Source organism: Bos taurus, chromosome 18 (assembly GCF_002263795.3).
Source record: "Bos taurus isolate L1 Dominette 01449 registration number 42190680 breed Hereford chromosome 18, ARS-UCD2.0, whole genome shotgun sequence".
NCBI lineage: Eukaryota > Metazoa > Chordata > Mammalia > Artiodactyla > Bovidae > Bos > Bos taurus.
Window position 1 is genome coordinate 8,310,672 of NC_037345.1, and position 19,866 is coordinate 8,330,537.

At 51.6% G+C, this 19,866-nt stretch overlaps 1 protein-coding gene across 1 annotated transcript in view; it reads left to right on the plus strand.

The window, feature by feature from the left end:
• The first annotated feature begins 200 nt into the window (after nt 1–200).
• The window catches only part of PLCG2 (phospholipase C gamma 2), a 157,073-nt gene continuing 137,407 nt past the window's right edge, over nt 201–19,866 (plus strand). The window contains exons 1-3 of the mRNA XM_059877664.1: nt 201–254; nt 454–667; nt 7,298–7,543. Coding sequence (XP_059733647.1) covers nt 201–254; nt 454–667; nt 7,298–7,543 — 514 coding nt within the window. The remainder of the gene's footprint in view (nt 255–453; nt 668–7,297; nt 7,544–19,866) is intronic.

Genomic DNA, 19,866 nt, shown 5'->3' on the forward strand with positions numbered 1-19,866 from the left:
GTGAGCCATAAAATAATCTCTCCTTGGGAAAACGAGAGGTCAGCTCTCTTGGTATTCCACGTTCCCTAGAACAAACTTTTGGGACTTTGATCCTGTCTGACAGATGAGGAAGCTGAGCTTAGGGTATTTGTGGTTTGCACCATGTAGTAAGAGGCGGTCAGACACCTGCGCAGACTCAGTGACGATCTCACAGTAGGACCATGAACTGCCAATTCACGGGGATTACAGGGCAGCGTATTGAATGCATGTGTGCAGTAAGCACACGTGTGCAGTAAGCGCTCCATAAATGCTGGTCCCTCTGGACGTTCTCGCTCCACCTTGCAAGAGACCTGGGGCAGGCAGGTGGATTCCCCTCCCGCTGCCTCAGTTTCTTCCTCCGCCCGCGGAGGCGCGGTCCCGAGGCTGGCCCGCCCTCGGGGAGGGAGCACGCGGCGCCCTGGGTGCTCTGAGCAGTGGGCGGCGCTGGGCCCGCCTCGGGGCCGGGGGTGGGGCGGGCCGGGGCGCAGGGGGCGGCCCCGGAGGAGTCACGTGGCGCGCGGCCGCGGCCGAAGGAGAAGTAGCAGCGCCCGCGTCGGAGGGCGTGCGCGGCAGGGAGTGCCCGGAGCCTGGACAGCGGGTGGCTACGCGCGGGACCCGGAGCCCGGACCCGCGGCGGAGGCGCGGCCAGGTGAGTGGCCGGGTCGGGCGGGGGCGCCCGGGGGACGTGCGCCCGGGGGACGCGCTCCCGGAAAGCCGCGTCCAGGGCGGGGGTCCTGCGTGGGACTCAGCTGGCGCGGGCAGGGGTGGGGCACGCCGCCCGGCCCCCCGCTCGCTGTGCCCAGCGTCCGGGCGGGGACGGCCACTTCCTCACCCCTGACCGGCGCCACTCCGTCGGTTGATGCCCCGGGGCAGCCCGGCTTTGAATGGGAACCGGAGGAAGCGGCGCGGCTTGCGGTCGGGGGTTCGCGCCAGCGCCTGAGTTCTAGGCTCCGGTGGCCCTGGGGGTCCCGCGTGGAGTCGGGCGTGTTTCCTGGCCACCTCTGTGCCCACGGCTTGTGGACTCCAGGCGCCGGCCGGCCCCTGGCACTTCCTCGCACTACACAGGTGGTTGCGGCTGGGTGGGTGGCGAGCGATACCAAGGAAGGCGCAGCCCCTTGCCCTGAGAGATTGGAGAGTTTTCGGGGGATCCAGGGTTCCCTGTCCTGCCCCACAGTGGTGTGCATAAGTATGTTTGTGCGACTGTGCGTTTTCCTGGTTATGTTGTGGAATCGTGGAGAGGTGGTTACCCCCACAGCAGAAGAATTCGAGGGAAAGACGAGCGGGGTGGGCACTCATGGGGAGGGGGTGTTGGCAGCTGGATTCCAGAGGGGGCCTGGGATGGCTCTTCTAGCACCCTGATCTTGAACTAGAGTAAGAAAGTGTGGGCTGGGCGGGTGGGGGTGACTCGCACGGGAAACAGGTGGCCTTGTCAGTCAACGTAATTAGAATTTCGGTTCCAGCTGTGTAACCTTGGGCACGTCGAAGACTCTCTGAGCCCCAGTTTCTTCCCCTGGATACTTGGGCCACCCAGGCCTGCATCCCGGGGCTATATGCAGAGTTGGGGCTCATCTGCCACTTCTTGACCCTCTGGTTAAGGGCCCTGCGTGGGGGCCCTGGCCAGCATCCGCAGCTACAGCCTTGCAGGCAGTCTTGAGTCCCTGGCCATCCCAGGCAGTTCTTTTTATTAGAGACGAATGCCGAGTGTGCACCACTGCAGGGTTCCCTGATGCTCAAATTGCCTAATGATGCTCACCCCCTTCCACCCAAGCTTGTGAAACTCCTCTGGAGGAGGCAAAGCCAGGACCCCCATAAATGGCCCTTGGGCTGAGTGGAATTGGTGGAAAATTGAAAATGAGAAAACTTTTGAAACTGTGTCTTCACTTAGAAAACGCTAAAAACTCAAAGCAGAAAAGCTCATCCATTATGTTAGCACTTAAATCAGTCGTAAGCTGATGGTCAGACCCTTTACCTTCTCCCACTCTCCAAAAATAACCATTCCTCCTAGGTTTATAAGCAGACAGCCTTTAAAAAAAAATCATTAAACAATTAATTTATTTTAATTGGAGGCTAATTACTTTACAATATTGTAGTGGTTTTTGCCATACATTGACATGAATCCGCCACGGTTGTATATGTGTCCCCCATCCTGAACCCCCCTCCCACCTCCCTCCCCATCCCATCCCTCAAGGTCATCCCAGTGCATTGGCCCTGAGCGCCCTGTCTCATGCATTGAACCTGGACTGATGATCTATTTCACATATGGCAACAGACAGCCTTTTTAAACATGTAATAATGTTTATTAGTTTATAACTGTTTTTCATCTGCCTCACAAATCTTTCCAGATCACAGTACTTGTAAATCTTCCTCCTTCTTTTCAGTAGCTACTGAACATTCTTTAATGTGGGCTTCCCTGGTGGAGAAGGAAATGGCAACCCACTCCAGTATTCTTGCCTGGAAAATCCCATGGACGGAGGAGCCCGATAGGCTACAGTCATGGTCGCAAAGAGTCGGACACGACTGAGCGATTTCACTTCACTTCACTTCACTTCACGGGTGGCTCAGTGGTAAAGAATCTGCCTGCCAATTCAGGAGACATGAGTTTGATCCCTGGATCAAGAGGATCCTCAGGAGATGGAAATGGCAACCCACTCTAGTATTACTGTCTGTGAAATCCCATGGACAGGGGAGCCTGGTGGGCTACAGCTTGTGGGGTCGTAAGAGTCGGATGCGACTGAGCAGCTAAACAACAATTCTTTAACATGTGTGTCCCGTCATGTAAGGGATACCGCCCCCCCCAACCCATTCATGAGCAGCTGAATTGTTTCCTGTTCTTTCCTCTTACAGATAATTTTGTGCATTTTTCTGCACAATGCTGGATCAAAGCAGATGCATGTTTTACATTTTAATAGATGCTCGCAGGTTGCCCCCCCAAAAAAAAGTGCAACTAAGGCACACCCGTACGTGCCATGGCTGACCCTGCTGAGTTCCTCCAGTGAGAATATGAGTTACCCTGTTTCTGCAGGTGGGTGTGACATGCAGTGGTAACACCCCCCTCCTGCCCTCAGAGGGGCTGTCCTCTCTCAGGGATGCGACTGTGCCAGGTGTCCAAGAGAATTGACTTGTGGGATTTTGTATGAAATCCTGCCCTGCTCTGACGTGTGCAGAGAGCCTTAAAGAGAAGAAAACTCTCCTGGTTCTGGGTCCTTGCATTATTTTTTTTTTAATCTTTATTGTAATATAGTTGACTTAAAATGTGTTAGTTTCTGCTGTACAGCAAAATGGATCAGTTATATATATACACATGTGTTATGTGTGCTCAGTCGCTTCCGTTGTCTCGACTCTGCCATCCTATGGACTGTAGCCTGCCAGTCTCCTCTGTTCACGGGATTTTCCATGGCAAGAACACTGGAGTGGGTTGCCATGTCCTCCTCCAGGGGATCTCCCCGACCCAGGGATCAAAGCCATGTCTCCTGCCTTGCAGGCTGATTCTTTACAGTTGAGCCACTGAGGAAGCCCATATATATATACATATATTTACTCTTTTTTAGATTCTTTCCCATAGAGGTCATTACAGAGTGTTCAGTAGAGTTCCCTGAGCTATCCGGTAGGTCCTTATTAGTTACCTCCTCTATGTATAGTAGTGGGCACGTGTTAATACCAGTCTCAATCTATGCTCCCCTTTCGCCCAGGAACCATAAGTTTTCTACATCTGTGACTCTTTATTTGCTTTGTAGATGACTTCATTTGTCCCTTATTCCACATAAAAACGATGTCATATGATAATTTGTCTTTCCCAGAAGTTTATTTCAAAGAGGAGAACATGAAAAGTAGGATCTTATTAAATCTCGGCCTCATTTGTGTTTAACACCGTAAGTCATTTTATAAAATTACCCAGGGAGGATGAGAAACAGGAACAAGAAAGGGATTTCAAGCCTATTTCATTTTTTTTTTTTTTGAAAGCAGAAGCAAAATAGAAGTTGCCGGTGATGGCTAGTGCCCTCCTCCGGGGTCAAGGCCTTGGAGACCTTGTCTTAGTTGCTGAAGCGTTGAACCCTGAAAGCCCGAGTTGGGAGCTGGTGGACTTTAGTGGTTGACTCCAGGGATCTTGTGGCCGTAAGGACACTTTCCTGGTTCTTAGAGAAGGACATGAGAGACTTGATGTTTATGGTTGAGCCAGTCCACTGGCTTCTGAATGGGGAGTGACCAGAATCCTGGGAAGGTTAGTGCAGGGCCCTCCCCGAGTCAGAAAGGACCGAGGGTCGTGCTTCCAGGTCGGCTGGCTTACGTGGCGGTGTTGTGAGAGGTGGTGTGTTTCCTATTTGCGCCCTGCTGCACCTGGGAGTGGGGAACTCGAGAGCATTGTCCTGCTTCTGACACTTTGCAGCTGTGTGACCTTGGACGAGTCCTTTGATATCTCTGCGCGGTTAGTTACTATCTGACCAGATTGTGAATTCCAGAAGGGGGTTGCTGAAGGAGCAGGGGCATGGGGTTCCCATCCTGATGTTGCCACATGTCTCCATGACCTTGATCACGTGATTTCACCTCTCAGGCCTTGCGTTTGCAGCGCCAGTATTTCTGAGATAAATGAGATGAATCTGATACGGCAGGTGCAGGCACCCGGGAGGGCCAATGAACAGCAGGTTTTCCAGGGCGGAGACCGGCCTCAGGCCCCTTGCTCGTCCCCTGACCTGGAATAGGGGGTGGTGAGGCGGGAGGCTCGGATCAGGCAGGGTTCCTGCACACCCTTGGCCCCTGGGCTTTTGTTTTAGCCAGTTCCTTCGACTAGAGCACCGTCCCCTTCTGCTTCATCTCTTTTAAAGATTGGATTCAGATCTGTCTTCCCCTAGAAGCTTCCTCTGAGCACTGTTAAGTTCCCAGCCTCACCTTAGACTCAGCTGGGGACCCCGTCCTGCTGCTCCCTTGAGACCCCCACGTCTCTGCTTCTGCAGAATCATGGAGCTGGCGTTTCCTGATGGGTGGAGAGCAGGTGTAATTCATGACTTTATTGCTGGGCTGTCAGCACACCTGGGAGGTGCCCCGGCTGTGGGTGGAGGGTAAAGGGGGCAAAGGACAGGGCCCGGGCCCGGGCCTCACCCCTCGTTTGCGTGCGAGTCCGCTGTCCATGCCTGTCGTGGAGGTGACCCTTGGTTAATGCTTTGATCAGCTGGCCGATTAATATCATCGGAGGCCCTGCTAGATGCTGTTTGTGTTGTTGTTCAGTCGCTCGGTCGTGTCCAACTCTCTGTGACTCTGTGGACTGCAGCACGCCAGGCATCCCTGTCCTTCACCATCTCCCGGAGTTGGCTCAAACTCGTGTCCATTGAGTTGGTAATGCCGTCCAAGTTCTTATCCTCTGTCATCCCCTTCTCCTTCTGTCCTCAATCTTTCCCAGCATCAGGGTCTTTTCCAGTGACTTGGCTCTGTGCATCAGGTGGTCAGAGTATTGGGAGCTTCGGCATCAGTCCTCCCAGTGAATATTCAGGGTTGATTTCCTATAGGATTGACTGGGGGCTGTACAAACATTGTGGGGTCTAGTCCATCCAGAGCCCCTCGAGGGTGGTGTTATTCCCATTATACAGCTGGAACAGCTGAGGCCCTGATTTGGAGCAGCTTGGCACAGAGGCTGTGGGGAGGCCCAGGCAGCCCTGGCTGAACACCCAGCTTCTCTGCGAAGTAAGAACTGTGGGAGCCTAAAGGGGTTTGGAGGTGGGGACGAGATAAGAAAGATACAGGGATAGAGACGCAGGTGTAGAGAATGGCTGTGGGCACGGGGGAGGAAGGGCAGGGTGGGACGCCCTGAGAGAACGATGCTGACACGTACACTCCCTACCACGCGTGGAATGAAGAGCTCGTGGGGCACTGCTGCGGGGCACAGGGAGCTGAGCTCGTGCTGACCTCCAGGGGTGGGGTGGGCTAGGGGGTGGGAGGGAGGTCCTAAAGGGAACGGATACATGGAATATGCACACGTGTGCCTTCTCAGTCGTGTCTGACTGTGCGACCCCATGGACTGCAGCCTGCCAGGCTCCTCTGTCCATGGGATTTCCCAGGCAAGAATACCGGAGTGGTTTGCCACCTCCTTCTCCAGTGTGTGGTACACGCATAGCTGATTCACTTTGTTGTACAGCAGAAGCTTACACAACATTGTAAAACAACGATACTCCAATATATATATATATATATATGAAGACTGAGTGGGAAAGGGGGAGAAAAGATACAGGAAATGGTGGACAGTAACAGGAGCTAAGCCTGACCTGTGTCCTCCCCGTTGGCAGGTGGAATCTTATCCACTGCACCACCAGGGAAGTCCCACTCTTGTTTTGTTTTTTTTTAATTCATTAATTTTTAATCGGAGGATAATTGCTGTATAATACCGTGTTGGTTTCGGCCACACATCAACATGAATCAGCCGCAGGTGTGCCTACGGCCCCTTTCACTCTTCTTCTTAAAGCATCCTTTTGATTCCTGGTCTCAGAGTTCACTCCAGGGTCTGGGGTGGGAGCAGGCGGCCAGAGTGACCCACGTGTATAAGACCCCTGGAGGGAGCAGGGAAGCAGGGAGACCCACTGCTTTCTGGGTTTGCTGGTGGGCTAGATGTGGGCGTAAGAGGAGCCAGACAAGGGAGGCTCTGAGATCTGGGAAGCTGTGACTGTTCAGGAGGATGAGGGGTCACCAGGGACACCCCCGGAAGCCGAGCCGCACACCAGGTGCTGCGCTGGTGGCTTCCTGACTGTCCCGGTCAGAGTCGGGCTCCCAGGGGTCACGCGGCCTGCCCAGGGCCACACGGTCAGCGGGAGCCTACACGCGGGGCTGCCGGGCCCTGCTGTTTTCTGCCCTTTCTGCTCCATTTCCATGCAGAGGTCTCCACGGACCCATTTGGAAGGTTTTTCTCTATTCCCAGCTCCACTCGGGAAGTAAAGGGGTGGTTCGAAGTCTCTGGGTGGGTGTCGGGGTTGGGGACAGGAGCCAGCCTGGGCTTCTTTGGCTATTCAAATATTCTACAGCATAAAGCTGCGTGGGGAGGGAGAGGTGGCGGCCAGGTTGGGGTGATTTGGTTATTCAAAGCCGGGATAACGGTTGGGTCACGGAGATCAAGGGCTCCACCCACACCTTGCTTCCATTTAAACGTCTGAGCGGCTGGTGAGCCCCCCTGCCACCAGCGCCTTCTCCCCAAGCTCATCCTGATGGGCATGAGACAGGTTTTGGCTTCTGAAGCTTCCTCCTGTTAACCGAAGCCCGCTCAGTTAACTGAAACCAGTTCCCCCTTGCTTTCTCCCTCCAGCCTCCTTGTTCACCCGCTTCCTCCTCGCCTCCCCCACTGGGCAGCAGACGACGGCGAGCACCATGGCCAACGTGGACACCCTCCCGGAGTATGAGAAGAGTCAGATCAAGCGGGCCCTGGAGCTGGGCACCGTCATGACCGTGTTCAGCTTCCGCAAGTCCACCCCGGAGCGGAGGACCGTCCAGGTGATCATGGAGACGCGGCAGGTGGCCTGGAGCAAGACGGCCGACAAGATCGAGGGCTTCCGTGAGTACCTCTCGCCTCCCCGCCCGGGCAGTGGGCCCTGCAGCTGTCGTTGGTTCGACACCTTCTTCTGAAAAGGAAAAGTGGCGTCGCTTTGTCTGGGTCTCTGATGGGGTTTGGGGCAGGTCGGGGATGTCGGCCAGGAAAGCCCTGGTGAAGGAGCAGAAGCGTGCGTGGGCCAGCTTGGAAATGACCTCCAGACAGCTCGCCTGGGCTGCTGGGGGCTGAGCGCACCATCTCACGGCGTCGGGGACTGTTCGGTCTGCGTTGATGGTCAAGCCGTGTGCCCTCTTGAGGGCTCACTGGCCAGAGCTTGTGGAGTCATCGCTTGGTAGTCAGATGTGTGTTTTAGTGCAGACAGCAGAGCGAGAGGCCTGTGCTTTACTCCATGTGGACAGAGCACATCGCTGAGTGTGTGGAGCCCTCCAGTGAAGCTCTGCTCCGAGTGGAGGCGGCTTCTTTTTTCCTCCCCCCTTACGTTGGGCAGTGGGTTCAGATCCTCAAGTTCCTAAGCCCCCTTTTTCACTCAGAGTCCAGAGACTTAAGCAATGTACAGTTGCAGAGACTTGCTTAAATGAGTTTTTATTGACTTCTTTTAAATTGAGAAATTAAAGCATACACTTGGGGGAAAATCAGACAATTCATAAATGAATGTCTGTCTTCCCCAGTCCCACCCCAGGCTCCAGAGGCCAGCTCCTGCCCAGGTTCTGTGGTCTTCTAGATGTATTCTGTGCTTGCGTGACGTGTGTGTGTTGTTTTTTTACACAAATAAGTACCTACTGCACATACTTCTGCACTTCGATTTCTTTTTTAAATTTAATAGTTTTCTTTAAAACATTTTTTACTTACTTCTTTATTTTTGGCTGTGCTGGGTCTTCGTTGCTGCCTGGACCTTTCTTTGGCTGTGGCGAGCTGGGGCCACTCTCTACTGTGGTGTGCAGGCTTCTCCTTGCAGTGGTTTCTCTTGCTGTGGATCTCAGGCTCTGGGGCGCGGGCTTCAGTAGCTGTGGCCCCCCGGCTCTAGAGCAGAGGCTGTATAGGTATGGTGCACGGGCTTAGTTGCTCTGAGGCACGTGGGATCTTCCTGGATCAGAGATTAAATCTGTTTCTCCTGCACCGGCAGGCAGATTCTTTACCACTGAGCTGCCAGGGGAAGCCCCCTGGTAGTTAACCATTGAGGTGGTTTCTTATCAGCATATTGATCTGCCTTTTCCTTTCATCGCCACATAGCATTCTGGCTACAGTGTGACAGTTTAACCCCTAGAGATGTACGCTTTGGGTTTTTCCAGTCTTTTGCTATTAGCTGTACATGGATCCTTCTCTTCTTTTGCTAGCAGATTTATGGAGATACAATTCACATACCTTATAATTCATCCATTCACAGATTGGTATACTCCCAGGTATGTGCAGCCACCACAGTTTTTAGAACGTTTCATCACCCCTAAATGAAGCCCTGTATCCTGCAGCCATCCATCTGGCCCTCCTCCACCTCTCCTGCCCTAAGCAGCCTCTCATCTCCTTTCCATTGCCCTGTTCTGGACACTTCCTATGGAAGGAATCACACAGTGTGTGGCCTTCTGCGACTGGCTTCTTTCACTTAACAGAGCGTTTCCCACGTTTTCACGATCCATCCGTGTTGTGTGTGTCTCAGGACTTCATTCCTTTACGTGGCCGGGTAATATTCCGTTCTACAAATATTCCACAGTTTGTTGACCCGTTCATCTGCTGATGGAAATTTGGGTTGTTTGCTCTTTTTGGCGGGTATGAATCCTGCCGCTGTGAGCTTTCGTGAATGAATTTTTGTGCGGCTGTGTGTTTTCGTTTCTCCTGGGTGTGTGCCCAGGGGTAGGGCTGCCCCTCAGCCAATGCAGGAACTTTGTTTGATCATTTTAGGAACCCCCCAGACTGCTTCCCAAGTGGCCGCACTATTTTACATTTCCACCAGCTGTGTGTGGGGGTCACCTTTGCATTATTCTTTCATGCACGCAGGTTGCCTTTATCTGAAGGATAGCGTCCTCCATGTGTAATTTCTGAGTTAGAGGGCACGAGTTATTTTTAACTTTAAAGGACGGTTGGATCACATCCCGTAGAAGCTCCTGAGGTGGTGGGGGCCCCTGTAGTTCTCCACATCTCCTCCCACACTGCCATGGGGTTCTGAACTTGGCGGTTCACAGGTGGACTCTGATAGTGTGACATGGCTCTTTGGTTTCTTTTATCATGAGCGAGACTAAATAGCTTCCCAAAAGGTTTCTCCTGACTCTGGAGCCAAGATGACCTTCAACAGCACTGAGCCAGAGGGCCTGCTTTGACAGTGCCCGGCCTTCCCCCTGATTTTGTTTACATTGGCCTCAGACCTCCCAGGTGGCTCAGAGACCTGTGGCAGCTGGGGCGGGGGCGGGGGCCTGCAGGGGCAGGACAGGCCCAACGGTAAACACAGGTGCCCCCCCGCACTGAGAGCGGATGGCCGGCCCGTGTCGGCCAGCTGGCCGAGCGCCAGAAGCACCTGGTGAGGGGCATTTGAAGGTGTGCAGGCCTCTGGAGCTTTCTCCTGACAGTCCTGATGGTTGTGAGACAGGGTTTTGCTTCCTGAAATCCACACCCTATGGTTCTCCCTGGTTACCCCTAGGAGCAGTTCCTCCTCCTCCTTGGGGTGGCCAAGGATGACTGTCATTCACCAGGGTGGTTGGGATTCAGTATTTTAATGAGCTTCCCAGGTGATCCTCATAGCTAGCCAAGTTTGGTAGGTACTGCTCTAGCAACTCCCTCCTCCCACTCACTCGCCGTCCTCCCACCCGCCCGTCCTCCCACTCCCCGTCCTCCTACTCCCCGTCCTCCCACCCGCCCGTCCTCCCACCCCTCCACCCTCCCCTCCTTCCAGCCTTCCTTCTTTCCTTCACCGGTAGCTTCCCTCCCTCCTTGCATCTATCCACATTTGAATGCCTGCTCTGCCAGGCACTATTCTAGGTGCTGGAGATAACGGCAGTCATTGAGTTAGACCCCAGTCCTCACAGAGCTGCACTATTGGATTAGGTACAGACAGCGTGGAGCCTGACCCCAGCAGGGTTTGATGAGATAGGCCACGTGAGCGTAGGCACGTTCCATCCCCTGCTGAGATCCGGTTCTCCTGTCTGCAGAATGGGGACGATATTGCTGTCCACGCACAGGGTCACCGCTGCGAATGAACAGATGAGTCGCTGGATCAGAAGGCTGAGCACGGTGCGCAGCCCTGGACCGGTGCGAACTGCTGCTTTTGTTTTTGCCGTTGTTGTGGGTGACGAGCGGCGGCCAGCCTGTCCGGGGCAGCAGAGTCTTGCTTAGGTGTTTGGACTTTCTCCGGAGAGCAGTAGGGCTCCACTGAAGGGTTTTCAGCCGAGGGGTGGTGTGAACACCTTTGTGTTTTTGAACTGCACTGGCGAGCCTATGTGAGATGGCTGTGTCGTGTTTGTAAAGTGACACAGAAGCTGATTTGGGGGTAAATTGCTTTAAAAAGGTGCTCTCCTGACCACCTAGAGAGAACAGGCCTTTGAGCCCTGGACGGGGCCACTCAGCACCTCATTTCCAGCCTCTTGATATAGAGGTGGTGTCCTGGGGGCCCCAGCTATAGTGTTGCCTTAGGGGTCTGAGTCAGCAGGAGCCTGCAGGTTACTGTGGGGTCTGCAGAAGACAGCACCCGTGTGTGGCTCTGGGGTCAATGGAGGTGGCCTCTGGCCTCTGGACAGGTGTCACAGCCTCCTGTGTGGGCCTGGGTGAAGGCAGACGCCCACGGGTCTCACTGTGCACAGCAGGGAGTGGTTCTCAGCCGGGCGATCCCATCCCACCCACGCGGGGGCATTCGGCAATGCCTGGAGATACTTTTAGTCCTGGTTATTTGGAGGGGGTTGCTTCTGGCATCTAGCAGGTTGAGGCCAGGGGTACTGCTAAACATCTTACAATGCACAGGACAGCCCCCACCCCAAATAATTATCCAGTATAGAATTGTAAGTATAGAAACCTTGGCCTGGGGACTCGCCTGGTGGTCCGGTGGCTAAGACTCTGCACCTCAATGCGGGGGTTGTCATTGTTGTTTAGTTGCTAAGCTGTGTCCAGCTCCTTTGCAAGCCTGTGGACTGTAGCCCACCAGGCTCCTCTGTCCTTGGGATTTTCCAGGGAAGAATACTCGAGTGGATCGCCATTTCCTTCTTCGGGGATCTCCCCAACCCAGGGATCAAACCCACATCTCCTGAGTCTCCTGCGTTGGCAGGCAAATTCTTTACCACTAAGCCACCTGAGAAGCACAATTCCTGGTCAGGGAACTATATCCCGCATGCCACGACTAAGCCCTGGCACAGTCATATAAAATTAAAAGAAAATGTTAAAAAGGAAGAAGAAAAAGTGTATTTCTTCCTGAAAAATTAAAAAACCTTGGTCTGAAGTCATGTGTTTGCTTTGCTTAGAACCGTAAAATGTCACACATTCCCCCTTGGACCGTGTCATGACGGAGCTGTTCCGTGTGCAGTGCCATGCCCATATTTGCCATCATACTGGGCCCCCAGTTTTGCTAAGAGAGAGGAGGAAGGGATGGGGTCCCTGTCCTGGAGGAAACAGGTGAAATCCCACAGATAGAGGAGCCTGGTGAGCTTTAGTCCATGGGATGGCAAAAGAGTCAGACACGACTTAGTGACTGAACATCAGCAACAACAGCTGGGTGGTTCTTCTCTCTGTGGCCTGGACTGAGGTGGTACTTGGCTGGCATGGCCCCTGGTCTGGAAGTTTCCAGAATCTTTGCTCCTGTGTCTGGGGCTGTGGTGATGATGGCCAGTAGCCCGGGCTCAGCTGAAAATGTTGGCTGAGCACCTACTGCGTGGCAGTCCCAGGGTCATCGGGCTCCTTACACGGTGCGTGGTATCCCCCTGGGATGTGTGTTCCAAGAGTCACAGGGCTTCTTGTGACCTAGCCTGAGAAAGTCACTTGTTCAGGTCCGTGGGGCCAGCTCAGGTTCAAAGAATGGGGAATCTCCTCTTGGAGAAGATGAGACCTGCCCAGGTGGGGAGAAAGTTGATAGCAGCCACCTTGGTGCCAAACAACCACAAGGACACCTGGACTCTGGGTCCAGGCTCATAGTTCAGATCCCCGCTCCACCACCTCCTAGGAGCTGTGTGATCCAAGGCAGGTTTGCTTGACCTGTCTGTGCCTCAGTTTCTCTATTGGTCAAGTGAGATGACAGTCAATGAGATAAGGGTGAGAAGCAAGTGGATTTTATTTAAGTATGTTTTTGTATGTATTTATATATTTTATCTGTATATAAAAGGTGCATATTTTAAACAGTAGGAGTCCCAAGGCCTGGCTTCTGACAAAGAAGATGAACTTCAGCCAGACACTCACGTCTTGGCCATCATTCTCCTGTTGACTTTCTGAGGCCGCTGGGCAGGATGGTGCACTGGGTTCCCTCCTGTGTGGGCCTCCTGCCAGTCTCTGGGTGTGGGGCGGGAGCTTGTGCTGGAAGTCCTGCCTCTCTGGTTTTTCTTTCCCTCTGGGTGCTAGGGGAGCAGACTCCAACTAGAAGGGAGTCCGCCGGAGCACCTTCCTGAGGTGAGCTTTGGGGTCCGCTGGCACCTTGTCCGCTTGGGAGCGTGGCCTGGGACGTGTCCCGGGAGCCACAGTGGTGCTGCCTGCCCACGGGGTGTGGACGGGGCTGGTTGTGTGATGAGCCAGCTGTGAGGCGTGGACCATGTCCATCTGACTGGATGGGTGCTGTTCTCAGGCTTTCACTTCTGCGTGTGCACATTTTCTCTATCTGCTTATTTTCGGCAAGTGGTGGCTGTCTGTGAGTGAGGGGTGCTCACAAACAGGGGCTGTTCTGCTTCCCTAGTATTAGGCTCTTGGCTTGCCTGCCTAATAATAAGTGCATGATGACGATGGTGATGATGTTGTTGGTGATGAGGGCCGCCTCTGAGTGCTCTCCGTGTCCTAGTCTCTGTGTGGATACATCACGCGTCACTGCTCTTTAAATCCTCACAGTGACCCTGTGAGCAGGAACCATACCCACTTTATTTATGAGAAAACAGTCCTGGGAGACTCGGTGACATGCCCAAGGCCACATGGCCAGGCAGGGGCAGCGCCCCAGTTTGCTTTCGTTCTACCTGCCTTTTGGAGTCTCGTGTCTTCTGTTCTGCGTTGCCTTCTCCTCCTGTGTGATCTCAGAGATGTCTGAGTTCTGTATGGGGTAGTGGGGCACCCTGCTGCGGACCGAAAGAGGACGGCCTCACTCAGCCTTTGTTACAGCAAGAGGGAAGGCACTGATTCCTTCTTCTCACAGAGGACGTGCCCTGCCCGGTGCTGAGATGCCAAGGGCAGGACACTTGAGAGGTGCCTGGCTAGCTGGAAGCCAGACGTATCTGCTGGAGCCCCCACAGGGGGGACGAGTGTGGACCCAACGGGGGCGCTGAAATGGGCTCGTCCTCTATCTTGCCTTCTTCTGAGATCCATCTTTGAGCTACTTATCCATTTAAGAAAATGAGTATTTGGCAAAGTTCTTATTTTAACAATATGTTTTTGAAACTGGAGCAGGTGTTGTTTCACCGGCATTTTCCATCTACAAAATCCATTGTCTGAAAGTGGTCCCCGAGCTCCATCAGTCAAGTGTCCCATCAGAAATAAGATTCAGCCAGTACTCCCAGTGTATTACAAAGCAGTGGTTATAGGTCCTTGTTGATGTAGTGTAGTATTAATCTCAACCTCCTAATTTATCCCTACCCTCTTTTTGCCCTTTGATAGCCATAGCTTGTCTTCGGTGTCAGTGACTCTGCTTATAAATAAGTTCATTTGTATCATTTTTTTGATTCCACATATAAGGGATAGCATATGATACTTGTCTTTCTTGTCTCACTTCACTTAGTATGATCATCTCTAGCTCCATCCATGTTGCTGCAAATGCCATTCAGTTCAGTCCAGTTGCTCAGCCATGTCCAACTCTTTGGGACCCCATGAACTGCATGCAGCATACCAGGCTTCCCTGTCCATCACCAACTCCCAGAGCATGCTCAAACTCACATCCATTGAGTTGGTGATACCATCCAACCATCTCATCCTCTGTCATCCCCTTCTCCTCCTGCCTACAATCTTTCCCAGCATCAGGGTCTTTTCTTTGAGTCAGTTCTTCGCATCAGGTAGCCAAAGTATTGGAGTTCAGCTTCACCATCAGTCCTTCCAATGAATATTCAGGACTGATTTCCTTTAGGATGGACTGGTTGGATCTCCTTGGAGTCCAAGGAACTCTCAAGAGTCTTCTCCAACACCTCAGTTCCAAAGCATCAATTCTCTGGCACTAAGCTTTCTTTATAGTCCAACTCTCACATCCATACATGACTAATGGAAAAACCATAGCTTTGACTAGATAGACCTTTGTTGGCAAAGTAATGTCTTTGCTTTTTAATATGCTCTCTAGGTTGCTCATCAGAGAAGGCAATGGCACCCCACTCCAGTACTCTTGCCTGGAAAATCCCTTGGACGGAGGAGCCTGGTGGGCTGCAGTCTGTGGGGTCACTAAGAGTCAAACACGACTGAGTGACTTCACTTTCACTTTTCACTTTCATGCATTGGAGAAGGAAATGGCAACCCACTCTAGTGTTCTTGCCTGGAGAATCCCAGGGACAGGGGAGCCTGGTGGGTTGCCATCTATGGTGTTGCACAGAGTCGGACACGACTAAAGCGACTTAGCAGCAACTTAGCAGCAGCAGGTTGCTCATAACTTTTCTTCCAAGGAGCAAGCATCTTTTAATTTCATGGCTGCAGTCACCATCTGCAGTGATTTTGGAGCCCAAGAAAATAAAGTCTCTCACTGTTTCCATTGTTTCACCATCTATTTGCAAATGGCATTATTCCATTCTTTTTTATGACTGAGTAGTATTCCAGTGTATATGTGTGTTTGTGTGTGTGTGTTTGTGTAGGGGAATTAAAGGATTAAATGAAGTAATTAAAGAATTAAATAAAATAATCCCTATAATCTGCTCTCAGTCACACAGAGGAGACAGGTGCTCAAGTAGTCACTGCTCTTGCCAGCATCAGACATAAAGGGAAATGGCGTTGTGGGAAGGATGAGGTGGACTGTGAGAGTGTCCGTTCACATAATGAAATCGTGTTTTCCTGCATCCGCATGGGTCGTCCTGCTCCCCTTCCCAGGTACCAGTTGTCCACGTGGAGCCTGCTGGTGTGAGGAACAGAACTGGTGTTTTTTTCCCTGACACTGATACAGACCTACCTGTCTGCCATTCAGCTGAGGAATTGGTTTCTATGACCATTCAAGCATTGTCTTCTGTCCTGGGTGATGACCACTTGACATCCTTAGAATTCATCCCTTTGTTGTTATTTTTTAAAAATGTATTTGGCCATGCTGTGTGGCATATGGGATCTTAGATCCTTGACCAGAAATCACACCCGTGCCCCTCGCATTGGCGGCTCAGAGTCCTAACCGCTGGACCACCAGGGAGGTCCCTGGTCCCGTCTTTGACTTAGCAAACACTCAGAGGATTGGGGTGTGTCGGATATGAGCCTTGTCACTGGGGACGCCGGGTGAGTGGGACGGTGGGGCCCCAGAGGAGCTTACGGTGTCACAGGAAAGACAGAAGAGGCCAGACTAAGCACTCAGGACTGTGTGGGATGCCAGGGAAGGAAGAAGCAGAGCGCATGACAGAGTAACCAGCAAAGAGCGCAGTGTTAGGAGTCAGGCCTCAGGGAAGCATGTCCATGGAGGTGACGTTTGAGCTGAGACTTGAAAGTGATAAGGGAGCCGTGGGAAGCTCTGGCCAGGGCCTGGGGGGGAGCATTCTTGGCTGAGGGCACAGCAGTGAAGCTTCCATATTCGTCTGGGTAGACGAATGGCAGTGACAAATGTCTTCTTCTTTAAAATTACTTTTTAAATTTATTTTTAATTGCAGGATAATTGCTTTACAATATTGTGTTGGGTACTGCCATACATCAGTGTGAATCAGCCACATGTGTCCCCTGCCTCTTGGACCTCCCGCCCCATCCCGCCCCTCTCGGTTGTCACAGAACCCTGGTTTCAGCTCCCCGAGTCACACAGCAAATCCCCACCGTCTGTCTGTCTCACGCCCTGTGGTGTGCATGTGTGCCTCTGCCGCGCTCTCCGCTCATCCCAGCCTGTCCTTCCCCTCGGCCCACAGGGCAGTTCACCGCATCTGTGTCTCTGTCACTGGCTGCACACAGGTGCATCAGTACCACCTCCCTAGACTCCGTTTGTGTGTTACTATATGACATTTCTCTTTCTCTTTCTGCCTTGCTGCACTTTGTATAATAGGCTCTAGGTTTGTCCACCTCGTTGGGACTGACTCAAGTGCATTCGTTTTTCTAGCAGAGTAACATTCCATTGTGTATATGTACATAATTTCTTTATCGTCTCATCTGTTGATGGACATCTGGGTTGCTTCCATGTCCCAGCTATTGTACATAGTGCAGACGTTGGGGTGCATATGTCTTTTTCAGTTATGGTTTCCTCAGGGCATGTGCCCAGTAGTGGGATTGCCCATTCAGGTATGACCTAAATCAAATCCCTCATGATTATACAGTGGAAGTGAGAAATAGATTTAAGGGTCTAGATCTAATGGACAGAGTGCCTGATGAACTATGGAATGAGGTTCGTGACATTGTACAGGAGACAGGGATCAAGACCATCCCCATGGAAAAGAAATGCGAAAAAGCAAAATGGCTGTCTGGGAAGGCCTTACAAATAGCTGTGAAAAGAAGAGAAGTGAAAAGCAAAGGAGAAAAGGAAAGATATAAGCATCTGAATGCAGAGTTCCAAAGAATAGCAAGAAGAGATAAGAAAGCATTCTTCAGCGAGCAATGCAAAGAAATAGAGGAAAACAACAGAATGGGAAAGACTAGAGATCTCTTCAAGAAAATCAGAGATACCAAAGGAACATTTCATGCAAAGATGGGCTCGATAAAGGACAGAAATGGTATGGACCTAACAGAAGCAGAAGATATTAAGAAGAGATGGCAAGAATACACAGAACTGTACAAAAAGATCTTCATGACCCAGATAATCATGATGGTGTGATCACTGACCTAGAGCCAGACATCCTGGAATGTGAAGTCAAGTGGTCCTTAGAAAGCATCACTACGAGCAAAGCTAGTGGAGGTGATGGAATTCCAGTTGACCTCTTTCAAATCCTGAAAGATGATGCTGTGAAAGTGCTGCATTCAATATGCCAGCAAATTTGGAAAACTCAGCAGTGGCCACAGGACTGGAAAAGGTCAGTTTTCGTTCCAATCCCAAAGAAAGGCAATGCCAAAGAATGCTCAAAGTACCACACAATTGCACTCATCTCACACGCTAGTAAAGTAATGCTCAAAATTCTCCAAGCCAGGCTTCAGCAATACGTGAACCGTGAACTTCCTGATGTTCAAGTTGGTTTTAGAAAAGGCAGAGGAACCAGAGATCAAATTGCCAACATCCGCTGGATCATGAAAAAAGCAAGAGAGTTCCAGAAAAGCATCTATTTCTGTTTTATTGACTATGCCAAAGCCTTTGACTGTGTGGATCACAATAAACTGTGGAAAATTCTGAAAGAGATGGGAATACCAGACCACCTGATCTGCCTGTTGAGAAATTTGTATGCAGGTCAGGAAGCAACAGTTAGAACTGGACATGGAACAACAGACTGGTTCCAAATAGGAAAAGGAGTTCGTCAAGGCTGTATATTGTCACCCTGTTTATTTAACTTACATGCAGAGTACATCATGAGAAACGCTGGGCTGGAAGAAACACAAGATGGAATCAAGATTGCTGGGAGAAATATCAATAACGTCAGATATGGAGATGACACCACCCTTATGGCAGAAAGTGAAGAGGAACTCAAAAGCCTCTTGATGAAAGTGAAAGTGGAGAGTGCAAAAGTTGGCTTAAAGCTCAACATTCAGAAAACGAAGATCATGGCATCCAGTCCCATCACTTCATGGGAAATAGATGGGGAAACAGTGGAAACAGTGTCAGACTTTATTTTTCTGGGCTCCAAACTCACTGCAGATGGTGACTGCAGCCATGAAATTAAAAGACGCTTGCTCCTTGGAAGGAAAGTTATGACCAACCTAGATAGCATATTCAAAAGCAGAGACACTACTTTGCCAACAAAGGTTCGTCTAGTCAAAGCTATGGTTTTTCCTGTGGTCATGTATGGATGTGAGAGTTGGACTGTGAAGAAGGCTGAGCGCTGAAGAATTGATGCTTTAGAACTGTGGTGTTGGAGAAGACTCTTGAGAGTCCCTTGGACTGCAAGGAGATCCAACCAGTCCATTCTGAAGGAGATCAGCCCTGGGATTTCTTTGGAAGGAATGAAGGTAAAGCTGAAACTCCAGTACTTTGGCCACCTCATGCGAAGAGTTGACTCATTGGAAAAGACTCTGATGCTGGGAGGGATTGGGGGCAGGAGGATAAGGGGATGACAGAGGATGAGATGGCTGGATGGCATCACTGACTCGATGGACATGAGTCTGGGTGAACTCCAGGAGTTGGTGATGGACAGGGAGGCCTGGCGTGCTGCAATTCATGGGTCACAGAGTCGGACACGACTGAGCGACAGATGTGATCTGATCTGATCTGATGGTAGCTTTATTACTTGTTTTTTAAAGTAATCTCCATACTGTTATCCATAGTGGCTGTATCAACTTGCATTCCCACCAACAGTGGGAGAGCATTCCCTGTTCTCCACACCCTCTCCAGAGTTATTGTTTGTAGACGTTTTGATGATGGCCATTCTGACTGGTGTGAAGTGGTACCTCGTTGTAGCTTTGATTTGCATTTCTCTGATAATGAGCGATGTTGCGCATCTTTTCATGTGTGTCTTAGCCGTCTGTGTGTCTTCTTTGGGGAAATGACTCTTTAGGTCTTCTGCCCACTTTGTGATTGGGTTGTTTGTTTTTCTGGTATTGAGTTGCATGAGCTGCTTGTGTAGACAAATGCCTTCCTGATATAAATGTTTCACTCAAGTCGTGATCTAGTGGGATTGGGGGTCTTGTGACACCACCATCCCCTAAGGCGCCTGAGGCCACTGCAGGACCCTCTCTGTGCGGCCAGCATGTGGGGTAAGAGGAAGAGTGGAGGATGGCTTAGGACATTCTAGGGGGTCAGGCCTGGAAACAGTGTGCCTCTTCCCTCCCGCCTTCCGTTGACCAGAACTTAGCACAGGACTGGCTGCAGAGGAGGCTGGGAAATGTGGTCTGTTGTGTGCCAGGCAGGATGGACATGGGCGTGGTGGGCGTCACCCAGGCTCTTCACGGCCCCTCATTTTGGAGGATGCAGACGTGGCTGTAGCCCCACAGATGGCTCAAGA